We start from the raw sequence: 26920 nt of genomic DNA on the forward strand, positions 1-26920 counted from the left end.
CGATGGTACCATTCGCCCGCTCTAGCTTCTGATCAACTATCAAATCTTCAGCACAATTTGAGTGATCGACTAACGGGTTTGTTGCAGGTAACAATGGCCCTGTAGATGTAGAGTTGCTGTGCTGGCTAGGTGGTTGGGTGAGTCTGTTGAATCTGAACATAAAATCATCCACAAATAAGCTAGTGCTATTGCAATGAAAACGTCAACACACAACCTGCCAGAAGAAACTCTCGTCACACGATGGTGCTCAACTGAAATCTTGTTCCACGAGAATTTTGACGGGACAGAGCCAAATCTCAGACTATGCCTGCCACAATGCGTTAGCCTGATGTCACTATCGCGGAAATGTCTGCCACATACTCTTGTATTCGAAGTAATCTAGTAATGTAAATCACAAACTAAACTGAGATGCAGGCAAGCATGATAACACGGTCGTGGAAATAACTTTCACGTATCCTTTTGACTTCTGAGCGATCTTAGTAATGTGAATAAAAAAACTAAACATAAATGCAAGCCTGATATCACTATCACCGTATTGTTTTCCGCATACTCTTGTACTCTGAGTGATCTAGTAATGTAAATGACAAACTGAACAAACAGACAGACAATTTATTGCTTTCGCCAAAAATAAACAGATTTGACTGGAAATAACGATATGACACGTAGAGCCATAGGTGATTAAACAAGACAAAACATAAATAAATAACAAAACAGCAGTCGAAGAAATATGATAGTTATAATAATATGTCGGAAGTAAATGGAAATAAAAGTCGGAACTAACAAGTTTCGCACACAAAAAACCGTTGCCACCCGAACCTTAAAATTCATTCCGCGGGATCCCTTCTTATGTTATGTATCCAATCTTTCCTTAGCTTCTTGTCCTTCGGGATGCGATGAAAGCTTATACCATGCATTGTTCTGGAGCCACTATTACACGTAAGGACGCAACAGCGAAAGTGTGACACACCTTTCTCCTTTCGGGCTCGTTTTTCCATAGTTTGCCACACATATATTATAATCAGCGACAATGACCTACGGTACGCCCAATAAAAAGTGATGCGCAGCGAAGCGATCGCTTCGACAGCCGGCCAGCCTTCCGTAACAATGGCGCCGCCCATGCGCAGCCACTGGAAATCGTCTATAGAGACAATCTCTATAGTGAAGGGGCACAATATATCGTAAATATTTTAAAACCCGTCAGTTTTCCTAACCTACGTCAAAATTTACATCGCTACCTTTCGATCGTGTTTTCCGTGGGTATATATTGTTTATTATTACCTTAAGAGTACCCTTTGTAGTGTTACGCAAGGTGGGTGTCTGATTCCACACCTTCCTATCTTTTCATTGTATCGCATTTTGTGGTGAATTGAAATGATGAAATTGCTAATCAACCGATGATGACGCAATAAATGGAGGATATTAAGGTTATTTTACCACTGCTAATCAACGTGGACCGACTATAGACAGACATGCAGCGATCTTTCTGCAAGTTTATTATAATTGTTGGGTTATATTTTTCATCTGAACAAGTCACGCACAATGTACAATGCCATAAGACACAATGCGATGTCGAACGATGTCGATGTCGAACGACACGCATGCAGTTGCGATCCTTTTAATCTAACATCCACCTCGGCCTAGAGTGCCCGATGTCGCACTTCTTTTCGATGTTGATCTTGTTGAAGCCGCGGCCCTTACTAGTTCTTTCCATTCCTTGTGAGTGCTTTCTTTCGTCGGGTCTTTTTCTGGGCTTCTTTGTCGCCGTATGAACGGCAACGGCGGGGAAAGAGAGCCGGATCCGCCAGATTGGTGGGCGCTTATCGTTACCAGTACGCTATCTCCCCGGCCGTTTTGTTACCATTCTTAGCGATTCGGAATATAAACTCCAAAACTAGCGCACCAGTCCTTTTCTTTAAGAGTTTTCAGTTTCATGGCCGCGTGTTATATATTTTAATACTGTTCCATTTCCCCACCGCAAGTCTCATTGTGCCGCGCCTAAGGGGCCCAGCAATGGGACAAAAGACACGATTTTCAAGTGGCTGTGCTTCCGTTATTTTTCCGTATTTTCGAATTTTTTCTCACTAAAAATGTGCGTTTAGTTTTCGTCCATCGTCGCGCTAACGTTCATTTTTATTTCTGCATTAGAGATAAATGTGACCCACTTCCCAATGTTATCAGCGTTTCTAATCAAATAGAAGTAGACGTATTGCCGAAAATCTCTACTCACTTACATGGTTATTCATGATTATACAGTATCAGCAGTGGTGGCCCTACGATTGGGGGGCCCTGGGCGAGACTTCCGGAGGGGGCCCTATAAGTATGTAATCGCAGCTTCTGGGGGGCTCCGCCCCCCCCCCAGACCCCCCCTTCGCGTACCAACTTAACAGGTATGCAGAGACTTCATTATCGTCGTGATAACTGATATGGGACATTTAATAACAAATGCGGAGATTTGAACATTGACTCATCTGAACGGAATCGTCTTTCTTCATTGGTACAAGGATTTCCACGTCTATTTGCTACAACCCTTGAAAAAAAGGCTAAAACCAAAGAGGGGGGGCCCTTCGACCAGGGGGGGGGGGGCGGGTGACCGCCCACCTCGCCCACCCCAAAAGCCACCACTGAGTATCAGCATCGAATTCGCATGATTCCGTTATGTGAATTAGGCGTCTATAGGCGTGCAATACACATTCAGTCACCTAAAAACGTGTAGTTGCTACGGTTAGCAAGACGAATATATCTTAATTATGTCTGGTGTCTTTGAGAGTACCGTAATATTCCGTTGCTGCTTGGTATAGCCAATAACCATAATGTCACTAAAGTACATATTATAAATGGACTCTAGGCAGTGGATACAGGCCTACGCAATAACAAATTGCAAACGACCATGAACTTGAATCGTATTCTAAACAAAGGGGATGTTGCTAAGGCATCCAATTACTCCCTATAAAACCAAACTACGCACTTGGTTACAGCGAATATTGTTATTTTAAGAACATTTTAGTGCTACACACATAATAGCTTTTTGTAACATCTTATCAACCGTTATGCGTTGCTTAGCATCACGAAATGTTACCGAAAGGTTAACAAAATCGGAAAAAGTCTGAGGTCGAAATATATAACTTGGTACTTTGATTATCTTACATTCGGTTTCCGTAGGTAGTGGTAACAAATTCTTATATTCACCAGTCCCATCAACATTAGTTCTACAATATGATTTGGAGCGTGTGCTTCACAATTCTATTTGCTGGATATTATGTGACTGCTACTCTTGACCAAGATGACCAAGTGAGTGTTTGCATTGTCATGAGAAGCTGAAGTAGAGTAGGCGTATAGGCTAGGGCTAGGTCTACTTGATGCATCATGCGATTGCTTAGCTTGATACAAATGGATTTCCAATTTATTACAGTGCGTCTACGAGCCGGAGTTCAGTATGGAAAGCGATGACGTGAGTATGTTTCTTATCTGCTACGAATTTCTCAGGAATGGTTCTCAACTTTTTTTTCCGTAGCGACCGACGTAGTTGTAAAAAAGCGGTGGGTTGACCGTTATACTTTACTCATGTGTCATTTCCGCTAAAGTGCGTAACTTTGTAGGCTACTACATTTTTCGTATACTACAGTACGACCAATCGAAGTTTTCAGCCTACCACAGGGAAAATAGTGTCGAAATTATAATTCTTATTGATAAGTTAACTTGGTGGCAAGGAGCGTATAATTTTAGAATCCGAATAAATCCTCTCTCACTGCTCGACTCGAATCGTTAAAATTGATATTCGATTCAAATTCTAGTACTCGAATCATTGTGCCCGTGCCCTAGTCGCCAGCAACTAGTAGAGAGTAGAAAATATCATATCTAATGCGCCCGATTCGCCTACTTATTTGTAGGCAATTCTACTGTCGTTCGAAGCAATCTCGCAGGACGTCGTCTGTAACTACGGCAGAAAACGGAAGAATAACCCGGACGAATGCCGGCTGCGAAACGTGTGCGCTAGGGAGCGGGAAAGTTTACGAGCTCGTTTGCAGACGTGCGCTTCGCAATTTGCAACAGCCGACGGCAGCGCCAAAAGAGATCTCGTGACCTACGCGGTGGCGAAAGCAAGGCGATTCTGGGACAGGGACAGGGGCAATCTGCCTGCAGAAATCACAGGCATGGCGTGGGTATAAATCCGGGGAAATAGCCTCATTCGCATATGCAAATCACGCGGTCAAAACAATTTCCAATCCAAGGCTACATAAAATAGGATATTTGAAGGGACTCCTTGTAGTATACACCGAACTTGAATAATATAATAAAATACAATTGAATAATATATTCATATTGAAATATACCCAATGAGTCAAGGGCTAATTGGAAATCTCTTTTGAATCTCCGTTTCAGCACACACAAAGTTGAGTAGATTCACACTCAACATTCTGCTCAATACCGACAATGGGCGACAATGATAACTATGAAATAATATATTGAGTATATAGGCCTACTGCCACGAGCGCGTTCAAAAATCGTAGAAACCTGACGACGTAGAGGCCTTTGTTCCACATATGCAAATCTTTATTGCTGGAAATATATATCAGATTGTTACCACAGAAGCCATATAACACAAGTGGGATTTTGCTGCGAGAAAACATATACCCTAATCGACTTAATCTCGGTGCCGTGGCCGTGGGTAAATGGGTATATAGCTAGGATATAGCTACGCATGGTTCGGTTACTGTGCCACTCACAAATTGCCTTTATTAAATCCAGTCATATTCTACAGGTCTGAGGAAAAACACTAGATTGGATCGATTCGCCCTTCTTGTACCGACTAAATACCAAGAGATTTTGGAAACGTATATGTCCCAGGAAGGTAGGCCTATTTACTCCACTAACTATATCATTCATATTGTTCTATCAATACGATTACATACCTGTTGTACTACGAAGAAGAATATATTTTTCGATGGAATTGGTATTGCTTTATATGCGACACGTCTATGTTCATTTTCCATCCACCTCTCTCAGGTCCTACAATATTTTATTATTAGTATTATTGTGGAAGTAGTAGAGTCGCTTATCTCCCATAAGGGTATGGTGCGCCACGGTCTGAAATTACCTTATGGCATAAGTTACTTTGAAACATAAATTATCTTCGACTACATCAGGGGCGGGCAACATACGGCCCGCGGGCCGGATCCGGCCTGCGACGGGATTTTGTCCGGCCCGAGGACAGTTTCCCGTTTTATATGATAATGGGGCCCGGGGCCCAAGTCTGCCGATATTCCCCACCACTTACTTAAACGTCAAGTTTTGGTGACTGTATGTTATTATATACGTGTGTGCGCTGCGTGCGCGAGTGGAGATTACGCGTAAGTTCGTCGAAGCGAAAAGACTTTCAATATCGGCATTTACGATGTAATCAACCCTAATGGGAAATTTGGGGTAGGCTACCGGGCTTAACGAACGCCTTGGAATCTTAATTAAGGATTGCACCGTGTGTTAATTGATCAGAGAGCCGCCGATATGGCGGCGCCTGTATGATAATGCTGTTCTCAAATCCACATTGTCTTAGTCATTATCGGCTAGAAATAGTATTGAAGTGACATCGCTGTCGTTAGAATACATTCATTAAAAACGATTTATTCCTTGTATGCGTGGATAAATGGGCGAATAATGTATCGATTCAGCAATCCGGTCCGCCAAGTACTAAATTTCCGTGTATCCGGCCCGTCGACTGCAGAAGTTGCCCGCCCCTGGACTACATGGATCAAAAATTAAAGGAGTCTACGAGATGATCTCGCGAATTCGGGTACAGGGGTTAATAGTTCGGGCAAGTTATAAGTAGTGATTGGGATGTCACGATTATGACAGGATACGATGAGAAACCAACGTTGAAAGTCATACCTTGCACAGCGTAAAAGAAAATGGTCGACGGTTTCCGGGATATCACAATGAACTACGTCCTACATAATGCGGTGTAGAATAATATCAATGAACTCTGTGAATATTTACGACACGGTTTTCCAATATATTGACTTTGATATCTGGATGCCGTACAAGCTTAATGCATATGCTTTTACATCTACATCTACATTCTACATATGTACAAATCTAATGGAGGTGGTCAAAACAGTCATCGTTGCTACTCAAGTAGAAGGAGCACTTTACAAGTAAGTACAAAAGTAAGTATTCTGCCGATAGTTTTGCCTAGAAAGCTGAAAACTGTTAAATATAGAAGAAGTAGTAGTCTAACATCAGAACCACTCGAGTAAGTGCAGTGTAAGAAGGTAAACCTACTTGAAGCATTTTGAAAATTAGAAGTACTTTATTGTTGCCGACCATATCTGATACATACATACATACATACATACATACATACATACATACATGCAGAGGTGGTGAAAGTAGTCAAGAAAGCTACTCAAGTAGAAGTAGAAGTAGCGACGAAAAAATTTACTCAAGTACGAGTAGAAGTACTTCTTCCGTAAGCCACCTAAAACTACTTGAAGTAGAAGTAGAATTGACTGACTTTAAATCTACTCAAGTAAGCAAGTAGTATTGAAAACAGTCTTAATTCGTTCGCATGGAATGTCAAAAGCTGCAAATTGAGCTATGAGGAAGGTGCAGAGAGCTTGATTCGTATTGATACATCCAAGGAGGTATCAATTTTCGACAGAATAAGCATTCTTTCACATCATGGGATGCAAATTATAGTATTGATATGAAAATGCGATACTAATCCTTTGTTTACTAGAAGGCCCCGTTTTAGAAAATATCATGTCATGGTGCCCTACCGCATATTATAAGGCAAGTTCAGGCGAAGAGCAATACAGAGAAGTTGTATCGGATGCGGTTTCAACACTTTGAGCGATTAGTATACGTTAATAACAAATATTGTGGATCGTAAAATTTATATTTAGCGTAGCTTTATTTTCGGAAAATAGAGGCATTACTGCACTTGCTTTTATGCTTCAACATGTATGTTCTGCAAACAAAAGAACTGAACGTTATTAGAACTCAAAGTATGATACTCGGAATTGAAAGTGAACTATACAAATACCACTTCTAAAATGCCGAAAATATATTTCATTTCTTTCAATAAAGCTTCAAAGGAGATCTGCTAAAACAGGTGTAACATTAAAAAAAGCCGGATTACGATATGATAGGCAATCGCTAGATTGCGAAACAGTAGTTTCAAACGTTATGGTGGGCATTGTTCCCTCTAATTTTTGACGAGTCTGCGCACAATCATCAACTCACTGCGCAGACCCCTGGAAAACAGTGCGTAACGACTAAAAAAGGTCATTACTTCGGATTGTTTGTGCGCAACTTAGATTTCCTGCGCGCAGGGACCGTGTCAGCACTGCGCAATTGCGCACGTTCGCAGCTTAGCGGGAACATTGGGGTGGGCCATATTGACTGTGATGAAATATTTGATATGGGCGACAATGCGGTGTGAGCGGAACCAAGCAATCCGGTACCTAAATTATATTCACTGATACTTTCATGAACACATATTTGTCACTTCATAACTAATGTGCGCGAAGCTCAACAAAATTTTTGGGCTTTACTTGATTTTTATGAATATTAAATGTTGGTACTCCGTGAAAACAGCCCCAAAATTCCTCAGACTATCTTTCGTATTTGGGGATTAAACTACTTCTACTTGACAAACTGAAAATAACGAAAAGTAAGTAAGAAAGATCACAAAATATAAAGAAGTAGAAGTTGAAGTAGAGAAAATCAGATCTACTTGAGTAAGTACCAGAAGTAGAGGAAAACTACGTGAGTACTTCCAAAAAGTAGAAGTACTCCGTTACTGACCACCTCTGCATACATGTATATGCATTACATATGTATTAGGAATTCCACGGTCCCAACTCAGTAATCAGTAAGACGGGTTAATTCTCACAAAGATTGTAATTACAGGATACTCGTTTCCGATGCCAAACGGCACACTTATGAAGGATATTCTGACTGATGTCATCGAAGCAGCTTGCGGTACCACGTTCTCCACTCTACAAAGTGTGTATCTGTATTTTTCGCTTCGTCAAAGATTCAAGCCTACTTTGCACCATACCCACACAATTTGGTGATATCTACACGCTCTAAACTAGAACAGTAGCCTATAATTCAGGATTCATACTACAATATATGTCTCGAATTTCAGAATCACAGATAAAGAGCGGCTTTGTAGATAACGGTAAGATCCTGGAGGCTACTCTGCTATTGCTGGAAGGACCGCTAACCGAAAATCTGAGAAAGAGTAAGATTCAAACTAAATTTCTTAGCACCCATTACAACTATATTTCAAACTGCACATTATGACCGAATGTGGACAGTGTCCACTAGGGTTGTTCAGTAATTTATTTTCTTCAAATTATAATGGCTGTTCGACAAAATTGTCAGGTTACCTATAAAAACGCTACATACTAAATCTGGCTCAATTCCAGCCTATAGAAGCGAAGCTATTAGAGTTGAAAATTTTTAAATTTACTTAATTTTTTTTTTATATTCAACTGGCAACACCATGACCTGTTAAGTTGTTTAAAAAACGATACTTAGCAAATTTGACTCGGTTCAAGCCAGCAGAAGATAATTTATTGGAGTTCAAAATTTTCGATTTAAAAAATAGTATATTTACGGTGGGAAATTCTTTATTAATTAGTTATTTTTGAACAACCCTGGTGTCCATGTCCACAGATGTCTCAAATTTCCCCCTTTCCTGACTCATCACCACGGTTTGTTTGAAAATTTTAGGAAAGTCGTACAAAAAGATGGTGCAAAGCGGCCAACAGGATTTGGATAAGACCCAGAGAAGACTGAAAAATACCTTGAAGATACGCAGAAACAAAGGTACACTATTTTGGACAATTATTATACGTGGTTTATGAACATTTGGGTTTATGGTTTATACCTTCTGTTGGAACAATTTCCTTCGGATGTAATCGGTCGAAAAATTGATATTAATTATCTCCGCACTATTGAGGTCAGTTTTTCCCCAATCGGAACCATTTGGTATTCGCACAAATTCTAAACGAGAAGTTAAATATAGGCCTAAATATAGACTACTCCAAGTAGCGTTGCATTCAAAACAAAAATCAATTTAAAACAAACATGTTTAAAACATGTTTTTTTAAAGTCATGACGTCACTAATGTTTAATTGTGACGTCATAGTCGAGTGATATTGACAATTGAAAATATAGGGTAAATAGCTTCTTTGACGAAATATCTACGTACTATAGCTGTTGAACCGACTATTTTGAGGGTTTCAACCAACCCATATCGTATACGTCGGCTCTAATGGCCGGGTGGTAATCGTCCGTATGCTCATACAACATGTTTTTTGGAAAGTATTTACACAATTATGGCATGATTATACAACTTTAATTTTTTTTAAAGGCCTCTGTTTAAAACACTGTTTAAAACATGTTTTAAACAAAGTGTTTCAAACAACCATTTATTGTTCTATATGCAACTCTAACTCCAAGTCGTTTCGAGACCTTCCTTTTCACTGTATCGCTGTCTTGTGGTGTTTTGAAACGATGAAATTACAAAATAAACTGATAAACTGATACTGAAGGTCAAAATAAACTTGGGAACCACTGACCTAGGTAGATTGATTGAGCCATGTAGGCTATTCGTCCGTCAATGATATGCGTTTTCTTTCCAGCGGACGAGTCCCTATCAGAAGATTGTGTGACGCCTGGGGAATCTGCACTGCAGGAACGAGCTGTAACGTGCGCCATTATGGCCTACTTTGAAAGGTTTAGAGAGAGCATCGATGATGGACAAGCTCTTTGTAAGTACTATGTAATATGCAATATTGTTTTGAAATGCACATCATTAACATCGACTACGGGCCAATGCGCAAGAAACAGGGAAACGCTTCCCAATCAAACTTGGACAACTTGTCAGTTCTTCTTGGCTAATTAGACTAATTAGAGCGAAATGAATGTAATCTAGTTCTAGTCAAATTCGTGAAATATTTGATGCTGTAATTTAAATTCCAATCTAATTTCTGGTTTTCTTAAAACGCTACAGGGGAAATGCGTATAGTGCGAACGAGCCAAACTTGCCTAAGGATATATACATTTACCATTCTCATGCTGATGAGAATGAAGTACAATTTTTGATATGTATAGCCCCTACCAAATGTCCTTCAATGTCGCGAATTCAGTAATTTTAATTCTAATCTAATTAGGAAAATACTGTGTAACTATAATTCAAATTATAATACAATTTGGACAAGCTGAAAATTTTCTAGTTGGTAACTCTGGTTCCAATTAGGAGAGTTTTACCAAACGTTTTCAAATTTAGTAGTGACCATCGTGTACCGTTTTCGCTAGTGCACAATAATTCTTCGACGAAGTTAACTGATATTATTTCTATATCACAGCGGAAGTGGCGTGTACCGGCGGTCCGTCGACATTGGCATGTCCGCAGACATCGGAGGTTACGAATCTAGGTAACCCAAACCCATCCAATTTTCCAAGTGGGCCGCCACTTTGAATGATCCATGGGACACTCTACAACAGGACATGATTTACATTCTACATATTCAGTTATTCATATTTGCAATAGATGAGCATGCCGATAAATATTTGTGTACTATAGCTTTTACTTCAAAGCGATCATAATAATAATGAACGTTATGGTTTATCATGCGAATGGATACCTACTCTACACGAACTAGGCCTACTAGGCCCTGACGCATAGTGACAGAAATATACTAGTGGAAAAGTCACTGTTAATTGATCCTAGATATTGTCTAGCTCTGTATGGAAAAGGCGCGATAAGGGCGGGCTGTTAGAGGAGCTAGGGTTGGTGCGATTGAATGTATACAATATAAGGCGGCGATAGTCGCCTGCAATATAAGGACAGTGCGCATCCTTAAGGACCCTATAATGCTCTAACCCCCAACCTAAATACCCTAGTCCCAAACCATAATAACACAAACCCTCATGCAACCCCAAGGAACTCAACCTTGCACGCACTGCCCTCCTTGTGCACATCGAAAGTCTAAACTGCTCATATTGAAAATCTTCATATTTAATTCAGTTCAGTTTAGCTCAGTTTATTAAGAATATTTATTATTTCAAAACACCACAAGACTGCGAGAGAATTAAAAGATTGGAATGTGCTGTCGAAACGACAGTAGTCTTTGAAATTTGGATATATGAAATGCAGATCACGTATAGAAAAGTATATATCATATAGTTGCAGCCGCGCGAAAAGTTCAGCTGTTCCACAAAGGTGAATAAACGGTGTATAACAGTTCAATAAAGGTTCTATACGTTCTCCATCTGTTTTTCTTGGGCTCTTTTGACGCCGTAAGAAACAGTGACACCGGGAGGAGGATCCTAGATAACCTTCCGACGCTTTGGTTACTGGCGCGAGTCCGACCATGTTTGCCGACGTAGGTGGAAGTAGATTTCGCCACTGTGCCAAGCCATTTATGACTTCACGACGAAGATTTTCCATAGGTTCAGTTCCGGTTAGTTTATTAAGAATTTTCATCAATTCAAAACACCATAAGACTGCGATACAATGAAAAGATAGGAAGATGTCGAAACGGCCCACCTGGGCCTAGGCGATGTAAAGAGGAGGCATGCACATTGCACACTGAATGACAAGTGAAAGAAGATAATGCAAAAAGACGAGCGGCAAAATGAGGTAACACGTGATGAAAGGCGAGATCGAAGGCCCCCAGAAAAAAAAATTGTTTTGTGCGTGATCGCCACCTAACCGACAAAATATTTTCAAGTCAGGATGACTAGACGAATTTGCAAAACTAGGCGAGTCATTGCCGTGTTTGCAATGCTAAATAACAAAAGTAGCAGCATTCAGGAGCGATGGGCACAGTGGGTGGGCTGGCTACAGAGAATGGTTCAAGAGATACGGGACGAGATTACGTTATCAATACAGTGATTACGATGTTCTTATATAACAGCGATCACCAAAGCGTGTAAATCTTTCCCAAGTATTGTCCTAAAGACCGAGAAGTATACAGGAGCAACTAGTTCTAAATTTTGATGTGTCTAGTGTGCATCAAATTAAGGCGGCTCAATATCATTATATACGTCGTAAGGCGCCATATTTCTAGTGACAGGTGAGTTTGTGACTATACTTGGGAAGTTATGTAAAGAAGTCATAACAGTCGTATGCCTACTTGTAGTTTCATAATTACAAAAGAGGGCAATATATAATATATGCAATATACGTAATTACGAAAAAGAGCAAAATGTATACTAACACAAATGATGGAATAACAGTCAGTCGGACATTGGAAGTTAAATCTATATACAGTATTCGTACTATGATATTAATATCGATGCCCGCCGGGCCAGGTTTATTGCATCTTGTCTGAAACGTCCATTGCCCGGATTGACCTGACCGAATAAACGCAGCCTCATAAAATTATCCTGCTCAATTTCAATTAATGGATTTATCGTACTTGAGTTATACAAATTGCGGATATATTTTCTGAATGTGATTTGGATAATTTGTCTACAAAAATGTGTTACTTGATCACAATCTCGATGTCAAAACAATCTTGATACTATAGTTTACCAACTAAGAAATTTTCAGCTTTTCCAAATAAGATCGGAACGAGAATTATAGTTACAGTACACATTTGAATTAGAATTTCTGAATATGCAAAAACCTGTAAATTGAATTAGATGTCCGAATAAAACAAATCAGTTGATATCGAATCTGAATTGATTCCCGTAAACATGAGAATGTCAAATGTCTGTACACCAAACCTGGTTCGATTTGCACAATTTAGTTCTCTTAAATCAAATTATAATTAATTGAGAGCACACAAACAATTCATAAACTAGATTATAATTAGATTAACGGCATTTAGCGCTAATTGATCTAATTCGACAACTATAATTATCTATTTGTCCAAGCCTGCTTCATACAAGTTTTTCTTTTCTGCAGCTACAAACATATCAAAATGTTAAAATCCCTATTGAATCGTTTGTATATCTCGGACGATGTGCTGCATAAGCTATCTGACACAATGAGGCATGAAATGGACCGCGGGCTCTCCGCAAAGACGACTGAAGAAGCGGAGATCAAGATGCTTCCGACTTATGTTACTGGAACCCCGAATGGAACTGGTAGGATCTTAGTTTTACTTTACGTTAGTTCGAACCTCGCACAGCCAGATTTGTACGCAGAACTGGAGTTTCGAAATGCGCAACTAAGATGGCTACGGTAACTAGAACACAACTAAATAAATTCAATTCTGAAGCAACTCGTCAATATTTATTTTATCGGAATCGGACCGACTTTCCACGTGAACATCAGTACTACAGAATTACTGAAGAATCAGCAGGCTTGTAATGACTCGAGTCATTTTTACAAATGCGTAAAATGACTCGACTTTCATTGTACTTTTGTGCATGACTCGAGACGAGGACGGCCAAGAGAGACACTGCATTGTAACTTTGAAGAGTAGTAAAGTCACCACATCATTGGTATTTAGGGTGGAGCCCAATTTCTCTGCTGAGTGGCGATTCTCTACTCAGCAACGATTTCATTACTCAACTCACGCCAAAAAGTATACTCACACTCAAATGCGTCCAGATCGGCACTCGAATCTAAGTCAGCGCATCACCAGACTTGAGTGTCAATTTTTACGGTCGAGCAGCCAACTGCAGACAACACCCGCCAAACACCGGAGTACCGGTATTGTCGTATATAGGCACACTATTTCGTGATGTGAGGTTCTGCTGAGCGAATGACATCAGTGGGGCTTGGACGGATGTTGAATTTATAATTGTATTTGTAATTATCTTCTGTACCCTCCGACTTCTTGTCGTACGGCATCTCGGTATACCGGAATGGTAACTTCTGCAGTCTCAATGTGCTAGCATCCCCCGCCGTCGCCGTTCTTACGGCGACAAAAAAGACCCGACGAAAGAAAGCACTCACAAGGAATGGAAAAAACTAGAAAGAGCCGCCGCTTTAAAAAGATCAACATCGAAAAAAACTGTGACATCAGGCACTCTCGGCCGAGGTGGATGTCAGTATAAAAAAAAAGATCGCAACTATGCGTGTCGTTCGATATCCTCATTTCTGTTCACTACATCGCATTGTGTGTTATCGCATTCTACATAGTGTGTTACTTGTGTTCAGATGAAAAATACAGCTTAACGATTATTATTAATATCACGCATGCTCTTCCCACAATTAAATAGACGAAGCATATTGAACAGACCCCTAGCATGAACCTCGACCAGCTGATATGGAGTTCCTGCATGGTAATATCAGCGTTGGGGTGGAGTCGCTATACCTTGAAGCCAATTAAACGATAGCAGCAATAAGCTATAGGAAACAAGAAATACTGAATATTTAAGGGAGAAAATGTCGGGTGGGTCTGGGTATTTCGGGAAGTTGAATAGTAGAGGGGCAAAGTAAATGGTTCAAAGAGAATTGGAAATAAATCCTTAAAATATGTTAATTTTCCAATTTGTTTTCACGATATAGATGCATTCTTTTGTTCTTTCAGGCCTGCACTTACGTGTTCGCCTGCTGTGAAACTTATCTTCATAAATTTCGAAAGGGTTTGTAGCGTCTTGCAAATATACTTCTGTGGGGCATAGGAACGTTCCGGGTATCTTCAAGGATTTATATATTTCTATTGTGTCATCTTCAAAGAGTGTGGATCAGCTGAGGGTATTCATTGCATTTAGATAAATCAGTGAGAACTGCGTCTACTTTGCAGGTCAGTGACGAAATAGCGACAACAGCGTCGTGTTGTCATGACAAAATCGTTCACGCGTGTCCGGTCGAAGGCGAAAAAAAATCTGGCAACGCTATCTCGGAAAACGACGTCTGGAAATCGATACTTAACTGAGCAGAGAGAATTGGCGCGCACTCAACGCTGAGTACCAATCGATTTTTAGTTGAGTGGAGATTCGCATTTAAGCAGTACTCAGTTGAGGAGAAGAATTGGGCTCCACCCTTAGTCTGTCAGTACGGATACTTGAAAATAGGGCCAGAAACTGTTAAAACTGAGGAAAATTACGATACGGTATTATGAATGCGAGCCATTCTATATCACTCGAGCAGAATTGATAAGAGTGGATTGAACGGGATTGATCCGACAACTGAACAGTGATTATAATGACTTGGACTCGGACTCGAGTCAAAACAGCATGACTCGGACTCGACCCTCAACTAGCTGACTTGGACTCGGACTTGACTCGGTGGCGAATTGAAAATCACTCGATTTGATTCGAGTCAAAACTAAAAGTGAGATCGACTTGTGGCTCCGAACCTTGTGACTCGGCCACGACCTGAGAATCAGACAGACAGAATTACCAGAATACATAATAAACTAAGGAATAAGGATAAACGCGTGTTATTATACAAATCTTAGTAATGGCGTAATGCAGTGGTTCTCAAACTTTTTTAGACACGCCCCCCTTTGTGATAGTGACAAATTTCGCACCCCGCCCCTTATCGTCATATAAAGAAATGCAACCAGAATGCTAGCAATCCCAACGGATAGTTTGATGGCATGGAAGATTACGACTGTTGATGAGAGAATTCTCAAATATGAAATTCGGACTATACACAGAGCTATAACTATGAATTGAAGGTAAATCGCGCGGGTCGTGAAAAAAATTTTCAGATGCTTTCACGCCCCCCAGTTTGAGAACCACTGGCGTGCAAATTGAATAAATTTCCAGGAAATGCAACACAAATCAAGTTTGACACTGCACAGTTCGCCCTTCTCCTGTAGCATTTTCAGGAAAAAAAAGAAATTAAATTCAAATTAGAGCACGGAAACGTTTCATAAATTACATTATAGGCATTTCCCGCTAATTAGTCTAATATGATAACAGGCATTCTCTAGCTGTCCAAGTCAGTACATCACACACAGTTTTGGATGGTATCCTGATTTTGTGATTTGCCTTTTACAGAGGAAGGGGAATTTCTTGCGCTCGATCTTGGCGGAACGAATTTCCGCATTCTTCTCGTTAAGATAGTGGCTGGCGAAGAGAAGGAAATAACCATGGACAGTCAGATTTACCACATCTCGAAAGAACTCATGAATGGCACGGGAACTCAAGTAGATATATAGGATACCTACAGAGTGTACCAGCAACAAAATATTCAATTTCTCCTGACTAGATGAGAATTAGAATTACTGGAAATTGAATTAAATTCCCAATTAGAAAGAAATACAACAAAAATTCAGTTCATATCAAATTAGAGGCCATTCTCATAAGTATGAGAATGCCAAATGTCCTTACACCAAGCTTGGTTCGTTTCACACTATACAGTTCTATAGCATTTCGGGAATGCTAGAAATTACAGTTGAAATGAAAGTATGGAAACAATTCACAAATTAGATTAGAATTAGAGTGGCTGAATTTTGATTCACTTACTGTAATTGGACAGCTAGAATTATCTAGTCACAATCTGGATACTTTATCTCTAAAATGAATGATCTAGCTCTGACCTGGGTTTGTAGGGTAGGATACTCTGTCAAGGTGAATAAATCTATAGTAGTAGACAGTTGGATCCATATTTCATTGGTATAATTCCCTCTGAATGTGTGGTTAGTCTTGTAACATTGAAGTCCTGCTTGATCAGACGCGCATCCAGGTCATAGTATTGATGGTACTGACGTGATTATGTCCTTTATCCTAGCAGAATTGGATTTGTCAACTTTTAAAATAAGCCTCTTTCCAATATATTCAAGGGGAATAATCCATTAACACCCTGATATGCTATGCTTGATTGTTAGGCTGAGTGGTAAATGGCTAATCATCAGCACTGTTTATTCAAAATTGAAGTACCGGTAACAGTCTAGCTATATTTCTAAAGCAAATATATTCACAGTTGTTTGATCACCTCGTGGAATGCCTCTGGGATTTTTTGCTGAAGCGCGGCATGATGTGTCAACTCCTTCCGATCGGATTCACTTTCTCTTTTCCAACGAAACATCTTGGCATTGATAAGGTAAAGTTATCGAATTCACCGGTAATCATATTTGGACTTTTAAAAATTCAGAAAATTTATATTTCCTTTCAAATTATTAGTGTATGTATTTAAATTTTCCTGATATACCAAAATAATATTGATTTTGTATTAATGTGTTGTCCATGTTTTGATGGCGACAATTTAATATCAATGCTGTAATAGTTATGGGAATGCAACAGGTTTTCTTAATGTTTATGATAGAGAATTTCATACCCTCAATTCAGGTTAAGTTACACTAGTAATCTTGTTGCATTGTACGGTTTTACTATCAACATGCACTGAAATTTCCAAATCCGAGTGAAGATTTTAGCATGCTTCTCTAAATAATTTCCAAGTACAACACCAAGCTCGTTCGATTTAGATTGCTGAATTTTTAAACAGATGATTAGAATTGTTTTGGTTAAGCTAAATTTTTGATCCCCTCCATTAGCCTTCCCGATCCCTAAATTCGTCTATAATATTTTCCAAGTGATAGGCTACACCAAACTCATTCGATTTAAATTGCTGAATTTGGTCACTACAGTCCCTAAGTATCAACATCTTCGCACTTTTGTTGCTGTAATATCTACCCCTTCTGTTTTCGGGGGTGACAAATTTAATTTTTGCAGACAATCTTGATTCGTTGGACCAAAGGTTACACTGCATCAGGCGTGGAGGGGGAGGACATAGGGAAACTCTTGAATGATGCTATCAATCGTAAATTCAAGATCAGATGCTTGGTAAGTGTCTACATCAAAACGAGCTCGAAATGTATTCGAGGATTATTCAAAGGTAATAGGGAAATTGTTAGATGCCTCTGGTCTTGACAGATTTAATCCAGGCAAGTCTTCAGGATGATATCGATTATTTTGACTTTATCATTGATTGCATACTGAATAAGCATTCCTGATATAAATCTTATGATATCGAACAATATTGCTTGGGATTTCAATATGTTGATGTTACTCGTAACTGGATTCTAGCGTTCGAATTTTCTTTTGAACCTTCTAGTTCAAACCTTGTTAGCAAAATTTTTATTTTGGAGATTGACAATGCGACATGGTTGTAAGCAAATACTGACAGATGGCTTGTGTTTGACCACTCGTAAATGACATTTTAGGTAGTTACCGTTAAAACATATGAATGTCACTATGTAAATGTCCATTTGGGCGAATAAAAAATATTCTGTTGTGAATAATGGCGGGTAGGCCTAGGTGTTTGAAGCGTTGGCTATGAGCTTTACGATGACTCGATGATTATATTTTAAAATGACTTTGTAAGTATTTACTAGTTTCCTTCCGTGTCGTGTTATTGTGTCTTGTAAATATTCGTCAAATGTGTGTGTATCAAGTGACACACTAATGATGGTTGTATTTTTAGAGACTACAGTATATCACAGCGAAAGTATGACATGGATAATTCAAGTCTGATTACCAAGTGTCTTTATATCGTTGGCAAACGTTTGTTGAATAACTATGTCCATGCGAAAACGACAGATTTTGCGGGAAGGCCGTTCACACTTTCATTTGTGTGCGTCGGAGTAGACTTTATCAAAATACGCCAAACTAGTTTGTGCCAACTGAAGGAGTTCGTGCACCATCAAAAAATAATACATTGAACTTAAGCGAACTCTTGATTATTCGAAATTTCATGTCCGCAACGTCAAATTCGGTGACACGATTGTTGATATACTATGTTCTCTCCAATTCTCTACTAGTTTGTGACGATTACCCCTGACGAGTGATTGCTTTGAAGTGAATATGCTAAAACTTTCATTGACGTGAAAAAAGACACTATCTCTCTTGCGGACTGCAGATCTAACTCATCATGTTATTTAGCAATGATTACTTTCTTGGATTTGAAGCTGTCCATATATATTTTAAATCTGTCACCTCAAGCTGCTCTGGAGAGCTTCTTGGAGGTAAAAAACTTCAATATACAACTGAATAATATATTCATATTGAAATATACCCGAATATTTTTGGCTGACACTCATCAGGGGTAATCGTCAGCAAGCTTCTCTCTAAATACAGTTGACCCGTATAGCACTCGTTGTTGGAAAGCTCTGACATATCTTCTTTTTCACTTCAGAATTTTGATCTTAAAATCATGTCCACCGTGGTGAATGATACTGTGGGCACGATGATTTCTTGCGGTTATGATGACAACGATACGTGCATGGGAATGATTGTTGGTAAGATATACTTTCTGTTTACTTGTTTTTCCTTTCCATTTGTGCAGCAAGATATGGTCGACACCAGGGTTGTAACCAAGTCGCAAGGTTCCCACTCACTATTCAATTTTACTTTCATAGTTTTGAATCGAGTCAAGTCGAGTCCTTTCCAATTCACCATTGAGTCAAGTCCAAGTCAGGGAGCAATGGGTCGAGTCCAAGTCATAGTGTTGAGACTCTAGTCCAAGTTATCATCTGTGAAATTCTTGGGTGATATCGAAGCCTTCGCATTCATAATATACTCAGTTTTCTAACTCTCAACATCTTTGTTCAAACAGATAAAAAACAGTTTCTGGGCCTATTTTTCCAGTGTCGATCCTGATACACGGCACTTGGATCAAATCATCTAGAATGTCTCCAGCCATGTGACGAAAAAGGTCGAGTCAATAGATATATTTACTTGAGTCAAGTCGAGTTGACGAAAAATTGCGACTCGAGTCCGATTTGGGCAGAGCCAGTAATCCAATAATCCAAATTTTTGCTGATCAATAACTAACTGTTATTGGGATCGGCTACGTGAATACTTGCTGTCCTTTCCTTGATTATTAAATTCCCACGGCTTGCGCAAATAGCGGCTCGGTATGGTGGGAGTGCCCAAGTAAACATTTGTTTTAACACTGAAACGTAGAAATGGGCAAACATAGAGCCACTTTGGATGCTAGTCTCTTTACTTAAATTAACTAGCGACTAACCGACTATGGTGCTTTATCTCAATTTTAATTGCAATTGCAGATAAGTTCAGCCGCCTATCGTTTTTCATGGGTTGAACATGCCCATGTTAATTGCAATAAAGCTGTCACTGAAATCCCATTTAAAATATGTAGTCGTTGTGGCACATCCCACCCATTTACAATGACTGAGCAGGAATTGGACAGCTAGAAAATTATAAATTTTTCCAAATTAGATTGGAATTAGAGTTACAGCTACACATTTTTTTCCAAATTAGATTTGAATTAGAATTGAGAATTCGTGAATAAATGGTAATTGAGTTCAGTCCATATCAAACCAGAGTTCATTCTCATAAGCAAGAAAATAGCTAATGTCTGTAAAGCAAGCCTGGCTTGTTTCAGATGCAGTTTCCCTGTAGCATTTTCAGGTAAACGTGAAAGTTATTTAGTGTAACTAGTGCTAATTAGTGCAATTAGGCAACTAGACTTTAGTCATCTAGTTGTCCAAGTATGCACTGAACAATATGAACATGTAAATAAGCAAATTGATGTGCCGTTACATTTACCATACCAGTTGAAACATTGAAATAAAAATAAATTGCTGTGAAGCGTTTAATTAGTGAGGGTATCTTGTTGTGTGTAGGTGGTATAAATCTTTGCATAGGATTTCGGATGTAGAAGGTAGTAGTTTAACAAGAGTGTTATAATTATTCTACGTTGGGGATATACCAGGGTTGTAACCAAGTCACAAGGCTCCGAGTCACCAGTCAATCTCACTTCTATAGTTTTGATTCGAGTCAAGTTGAGTCATTTTCAATTCACCACCGACTCAAGTCCAAGTCAGCGATTAGAGGGTCGAGTCCGAGTCACGGTATGATGACTCGAGTCTGAGTCCAATTCATTGTGTTGACTGCTCAGTTTCCAATTAAAGTCTTGTTAAACCCACTTTTTATAACTCTGTTTGGTGATATCGAATGGTTCGCATTTATAATGTAATTTCCCTAACTTTTAGCACTTTCTGGTCACATTTTCAAGTACCAGTACCAATAGACGAAATACCAATAGTGTGGTTACTTTACTATTCTTCGAAATTACAATGAAATGTCAGTCTTGGCCGTCCGAGTCTCGAGTCATATGACTTGCTCCGAGTCATGCGCAATGACTCGAGTCGAAGTCGAGTCAATACACAGATTGACTCGAGTCGAGTGATTTCAGAAATTTGAGAAAATGGCTTGAGTCATCAGAAAATCGCGACTCGAGTCGGACTCAAGTCGAGTCATGACTCGAGTCATCGCAGCCCTGGGATATACTGCAAATTTTCAGGTACCGGAACCAACATGTGCTATATGGAGAAGCAGGAAAATATCGAAGTGCTCGGTAAAAATGAAACTGGTGGCGAAATGTGTGTTAATACGGAATGGGGCGCTTTCGGTGACAACAGCGGCAGTTTGAAAGACATCAGAACGCAATTTGATATTGAGATCGACGAGAAATCGCCGAATCCCGGGGAACATATGTGAGTGTACTTTTGTAATTGAATATTTTTTCGCATTGCTCATCAGAGGCTACGAATTTTTGAAACTTAACTTCAATGCAAAATCTCTATTGATACTAAAATACAATTAGGTTGTTATGAGCGGCTACTGTTACTGCGAAATTCATAATCCAAATTTTTCGACGGTAATAACTCCGTTTACACTGGTTGGAATAGAACCAAATTTGGTGAACATCGTTTCTATAGACAACCTAACACTTTCATGGGGTGAACAGAAACTTTTCAAATTTTTTGTTATTTATATTTATATAATAAAAAGAAACTTTCTTCTCCTGTAGCAATGCGGCTACTGGTTGAAATTGAACCAACGTTGGTGTGTAGGCTTAAATTAGGTAACCTAACAATTTTATCAAGTAGCCAGTACCATTTGAGAAAAAAAGTCATTTTTGAAGAGCCCTAGTGTACATGTACAATGACTCAAGTACAAGTCGAGTCAATACAAAAATTGATTCGAGTCGAATCATTTTACGTATTTGAAAAAATGAGTCTAGTCAAGCCTAGTCAGCAAAAAATCGCGACTCTAATCGAGTCGTGACTTCAGTCATTAACCCTGACTCAAATATAAATAGAGTGTTACTTCTAATGATTTGCATCTAATAGTGTGAGATTACTTCAAGCACTGAGATTTCACACTCCTAGCCACTAAGAGTTGATTCATCAACATACATTATAGTATTGTTACTATTTACCATTGCGAAAGGCTGTAAACCTAGATTGGTTGTATCTTACCATACAAAACACGTAGTACATTGGAAATGACGTATCTGTGAAGTCGTGATCAACCAACAGCATTGTCGGAAAGTGCAATAAAATAGGTATGGTTGAAAAAATACCAAATAATGTTTTATGTGATGCAGAACAGGCATTACATTCTTCGTGGTCGCATAAAAGGTACAATGGTACAAATTTGAGCTTTCCATATCATTTATGCTGTTGTGATGTCATAGTCAGTGAGTGATACTCGAATATTCGACTTGAATCGAAACCTGATACTCTCTTCAGCACTTGTTACTTTGAAGCTTACAAATTATGTTTTATTCTTCAGATTTGAGAAGATGATCAGCGGAATGTACATGGGAGAGATTGTCCGTCTTATCATTCTGAAACTCTGTTCAAATCGAGAGATTTTTGATGGGATCGCCTCTGACAGCGTTCTCTTCCATTCTGGTCTTTCGACAGCTTTCGTGTCGCACATCTTGAAGTATGTTAGAGACTATTGTGTTGCTAATTAGGTTGTAACTAAGTCACAAGGTTCCGAGTCACAAGGCAATCCTACTTTTCTAGCTTTGATTCAAGTCAAGTCGAGTCATTTTCAATTCACCGCCGAGTCATAGTGTTTACTGTTCAGCATCTAGTTCAAGTCAGGTTCAATTCACTTTTTTGACAGGTTTAGGGCCTCTTTTTCGGGTATCGGTCCTGATACATGAGACTTGGATCAAGTCCTATAGAATGTCATATAAATACTCAGTACAAGTCGAATCTATACACAAAGTGACTCAAGACGCGTCGAGTCAACGAAAAATTGCGACTCCAGTCATTACATCACAACTCTGTAATAAGGCTCAATCCGTTGGTTTAACGTTATGATATAAAGAGATGTAGTTGCATCAAGCTGAAGAATATTCATCATATGCTAAGATATTTATGTAAATATATGAGTAGTTCCAGTGGTTGGATTCAGCTGGTTCGCATTGTCTCTGTAGAACTATCTAATGAAATTTTGTGAAATTAGCGAACCGGTTAGCATTACTGACTGCTATCAATGACTTTTTGTAACAAAAACAAGTTGAAAATATGAGATTTGTGGCAAAAATATTGAATCCGACCACTGATTAGATCTATGACCAGAAGCTACAGTAGTTCGTGCGTCGTGCACATCGAAATTAATCCAGGGTGTCAAATAATAAAACATAATCATCGTTCCATTGTGACGATACAATTTCAGTGTAAAATCCTAGCTTGAATTAGTCAAAGCTCTTTGTGACATCTGGCTGCTTCCAAGTGTGAATGTCGCTTATTCAATAACCGGTTGAGTGTGTTAAGAATTACCACGTGTAGTTTTAGTGTACAGATTTAAGCCCCAGAAGCCAACAAGACCTTTTTCAATAGGAATGGAGCTCTATTTGTATCAGACAATTGTGCGGCTACCTATTCAGTTCCTATATCTCTATATATATTCTAACAGCCCAAAGAACTCGACGGATATGCTGAGGTCGCATTTGGCAGGGCTTGGTGTTATTGCTGAAGACGAAGATATCCAGAAACTGATAAAGGTATAAAAGCGTTGAATAATATTTCGAGCTGCTGTGAAAACTCACAACTATCAAAATACTAACCTTAGCCAAGAGCAGACCTACTCAACTATTTTGGCATAGGTCCAGTAACAAAAGTTTGAAATTTGCTTATGTCCGTTATAACCCTCATGAAAAAATTTACAGTCATGTAAATGTAATACGGTGTAACTATGGTATATACAAGGTCTGGTTAAGCGTTGTTAGTAAAAACAATATCTGAAATGTATATCTTGTTCTGTTAGTTACTGGTAGTAAGAGAATTGGCATTTTCTATTTATAATGGATTTTGTTTTGTTTAAAACATGAAGTATATACTGATATGACCCGATTCAACAATGAAATGACCCGCATTTGGATTTTGTTCTGCCGGTGGAGTAGCCCTGTAAAATAAGAAGTACACACACTGAAGGAAAAGTAATCGAAGACAACAGACAAGGACAAGCGACGAAAATGAACGTGACATGTGTTCGTAGGCTAAGTCGATATGTCACTTCAGTAATCTCGCAGACTGACTGGCATTTATGTTTATCCCTGTAAACCTGAGATGATGAATGAATATAGAAATATGATGTCTGTTGAAACAGCAGCTAATCTCTTGTTAAGATATGTGATGCGATCTCGACAAGAGCTGCACATCTTTGCGCTGCTGGTGTGGTTGCAGTAGCAAAAAAGATTAAAGAAAACCGCGGAGATCTGAATATGACGATTGGCATCGATGGATCAGTTTATAGGAAGCATCCGACGTACGTGTGATGTATTCGACTTCTGGTATTGTCAAGCATGGTATTGACTTGTGATTAAACACATCAAGCTCGAGTTGTAAAGTAACCACTTCTGGAAAATTGAAGTTTTTTTTTCTGAGCAGTCTACGCTCACTGTTGATTCTGGCACATATTAGATGGATTCGTTTTCGATATTTGATAACGTGAATGTCCATTTGAGCTTTTCAAACTGTGAAAATGTATGCCCAACTCACTATTATAATGCATGTTACTGTTTGTAAACTACTTGACAGACCCACTAATACTAATATGCTTACAAAATACTTCATAGATTTGCCAAGCTTTTCCATGCGAAAGTTCACGACCTCTGCGGGGAGTTAAAGATCGCGTTCAAAGAGTCGATGGACGGCAGTGGCCGCGGAGCTGCCCTCGTTGCCGCCGTTGAATGCCGTTTACACAATATCAGCACTAAGACACCCGAATCTGACGACGAGTAGTATTGTGACTTGCATGGGACTTTGAGAACGCACCATTGTCATTATATAGACAACCGAATAAGGACTAGAAACCACCATCAAAATGTCACGTTTACACATAACGGCTGGCATAATTATATTTTTCAACAGTGCAATGCATGCATCGTATTATGTTGCTGTGTTAAAGAATATCATAAGAGCCTGATGCAGTGGTTCTCAACCAGATTGCCTATTGACCTGCTAACGGGTGCCACAACAAAATGAGGTAAACAGGGTTGCCGTCGACCTAACAAAAATTTCAGATATTCAAATTTGGTACAGCATTTTTGAAGCTGACGGCTAATGATATAGCCGCTCGGCCACTCATTCTGATGGTGGTCCATTTTTAGTCGCCACCATCAGAATCTGGGGATAGTTAGGCGATCTTTTACCTCTTTTCACTGGGGTGAGCTTTCAAAATTATGCCGACGTGCTAGGTGAAGCGAGCTATTTGTCGCTTACAGAGGGTTCCGCGATGGTTAGGAACCATTGGCCTCGTTCAATATTCTTTACCCTATCTCTTATTCTCCCCACTACCAAGATTTGTTTAATTTCATTCATAGATGTAGTATCAGTATTCTGATATCGGGACATTATATAAGTTCCATTTTTATATCAGCAACTTTATTTTGTAACATTGCGATTTACCCATATACCATAGCGAGTTCTAAATCATGCTCAACGCCTATTCTAAACTGTTGGTAATTCTTTGTACTATTTTTATCCAGTTTGTACTATTTTTATCCAGTTTGTAGAGGACCCGTTAAGTGTCCAAATGCTATTTTGTATTATAATATAGATGCTTCACTTTGTAACCGAGCAACTTATTTGGAAAGGTCTTGAGTTTCTGAAATTATTTATGCTATTTCCATTCTCATCATTCCCCTTCTATTTCCGAGATTGATTTTTGAAGATCACTATTAGTTTGTTGCGATATTCATTGCCATTACTTGCTTGACACATTGTGACGATGGGCAAGTACATTTTGCACTACACTCAGTACAGCAGGTAATTGAAGCGAGATGATTGAAAGTTTTGACCGCCTTTTTTCGTGCGGTTTCGAGTAAATGGGCAGAACTGAGTATGACTTACAATAAATCTTCCAATGCAGAGTTAAGCAACTAAAATATTTCCAGCTGTTTCAAATTGGATTAGAATTACTGGAATCTCGAAAACTATGAAATTGAATCAAGTCCCGGTCATATCAAATCCTAAGTTCATTATCACAAGCATAATGGAAAATATCTGTACAGCAAGCTTGGCTCTTTTCACACTGAACAGTGTACAGTTCTGTAAGATCTTCAGGAAAATTAGATCAGAAATAGAGTAAAGAAACATTTCACAAAACAGATTATAATTAGATTATCTAGTTGTCCAAGTCTGGGGGAATGCATTCAACATATATCACCTGTGAATCATGTTGTCGTGTATACCAGCAATATCATGGCATATATGACATTATAAAATGCTTCTAAATGACAGTTTTATAGACATTCAATATTTTATTGATCTAGATTGCATACTATTGCCTGCTGTGGATTGTCGATGGTTCAAATATAGTCTGTGGCCTGAGACTACTTACACACCGAGTTTGCTGGAAAATGGTCGTGTGTTGGAATGTTTTTAGTGCCTAGAGACACTTGGAGTTTCCGGTATATGGGTGTGGTGTAGAGGGAAAGTCAAAATCATTGCGGCAATTGATATTTGCAGGAGCCAGATGATAATCATCAAATAAGGTAACAATTGCACGTTTTCATCAACGATGTCATGACATGCAAGCAAAGGTTGAATGACAATTTAAACTATCAAGAAATGAAAAATTAGTGTTTACTCTGATATGTGTAGTGCACCATTGGTACAAATCTATCACTAAAATACAACCCTTCTGCAAACTGATAACTGCAAACAGTCCTGATATGATTTGACTGTGTTGAACTCTGTATTTTTGTTGCAATTGGGGTGGT

The 26920-nt window shown here is 39.1% G+C and overlaps 2 protein-coding genes and 1 long non-coding RNA gene across 3 annotated transcripts in view; all 3 read left to right on the forward strand.

Annotated features, from left to right (window-relative positions):
* The window catches only part of LOC145438659 (uncharacterized), a 157813-nt gene that overhangs the window by 129020 nt on the left and 1873 nt on the right, over window positions 1-26920 (forward strand). The gene's annotated exons all lie outside the window — the stretch shown is intronic.
* LOC145438657 (uncharacterized) lies at window positions 3130-10727 on the forward strand. Its single transcript, XM_080316011.1, has 9 exons — window positions 3130-3288; window positions 3410-3448; window positions 3888-4149; window positions 4760-4849; window positions 7909-8004; window positions 8150-8245; window positions 8740-8835; window positions 9654-9782; window positions 10380-10727. The coding sequence occupies exons 1-9, from the start codon at window positions 3214-3216 to the stop codon at window positions 10490-10492; spliced, it is 996 nt and encodes a 331-aa protein (XP_080172137.1). The 5' UTR covers window positions 3130-3213; the 3' UTR covers window positions 10493-10727.
* Window positions 11836-25771, forward strand: LOC145438656 (hexokinase-4-like). The gene is made up of 11 exons (XM_080316010.1): window positions 11836-12092; window positions 12929-13110; window positions 15925-16073; window positions 16850-16969; window positions 17599-17709; window positions 19061-19163; window positions 21194-21386; window positions 22471-22626; window positions 23611-23698; window positions 24323-24462; window positions 24773-25771. Exons 1-11 carry the CDS (start codon window positions 12016-12018, stop codon window positions 24936-24938), a joined length of 1485 nt encoding a protein of 494 aa, XP_080172136.1. The 5' UTR covers window positions 11836-12015; the 3' UTR covers window positions 24939-25771.

This window comes from Botryllus schlosseri, chromosome 5, assembly GCF_051294905.1.
Source record: "Botryllus schlosseri isolate E-star chromosome 5, Bs_hap1, whole genome shotgun sequence".
NCBI lineage: Eukaryota > Metazoa > Chordata > Ascidiacea > Stolidobranchia > Styelidae > Botryllus > Botryllus schlosseri.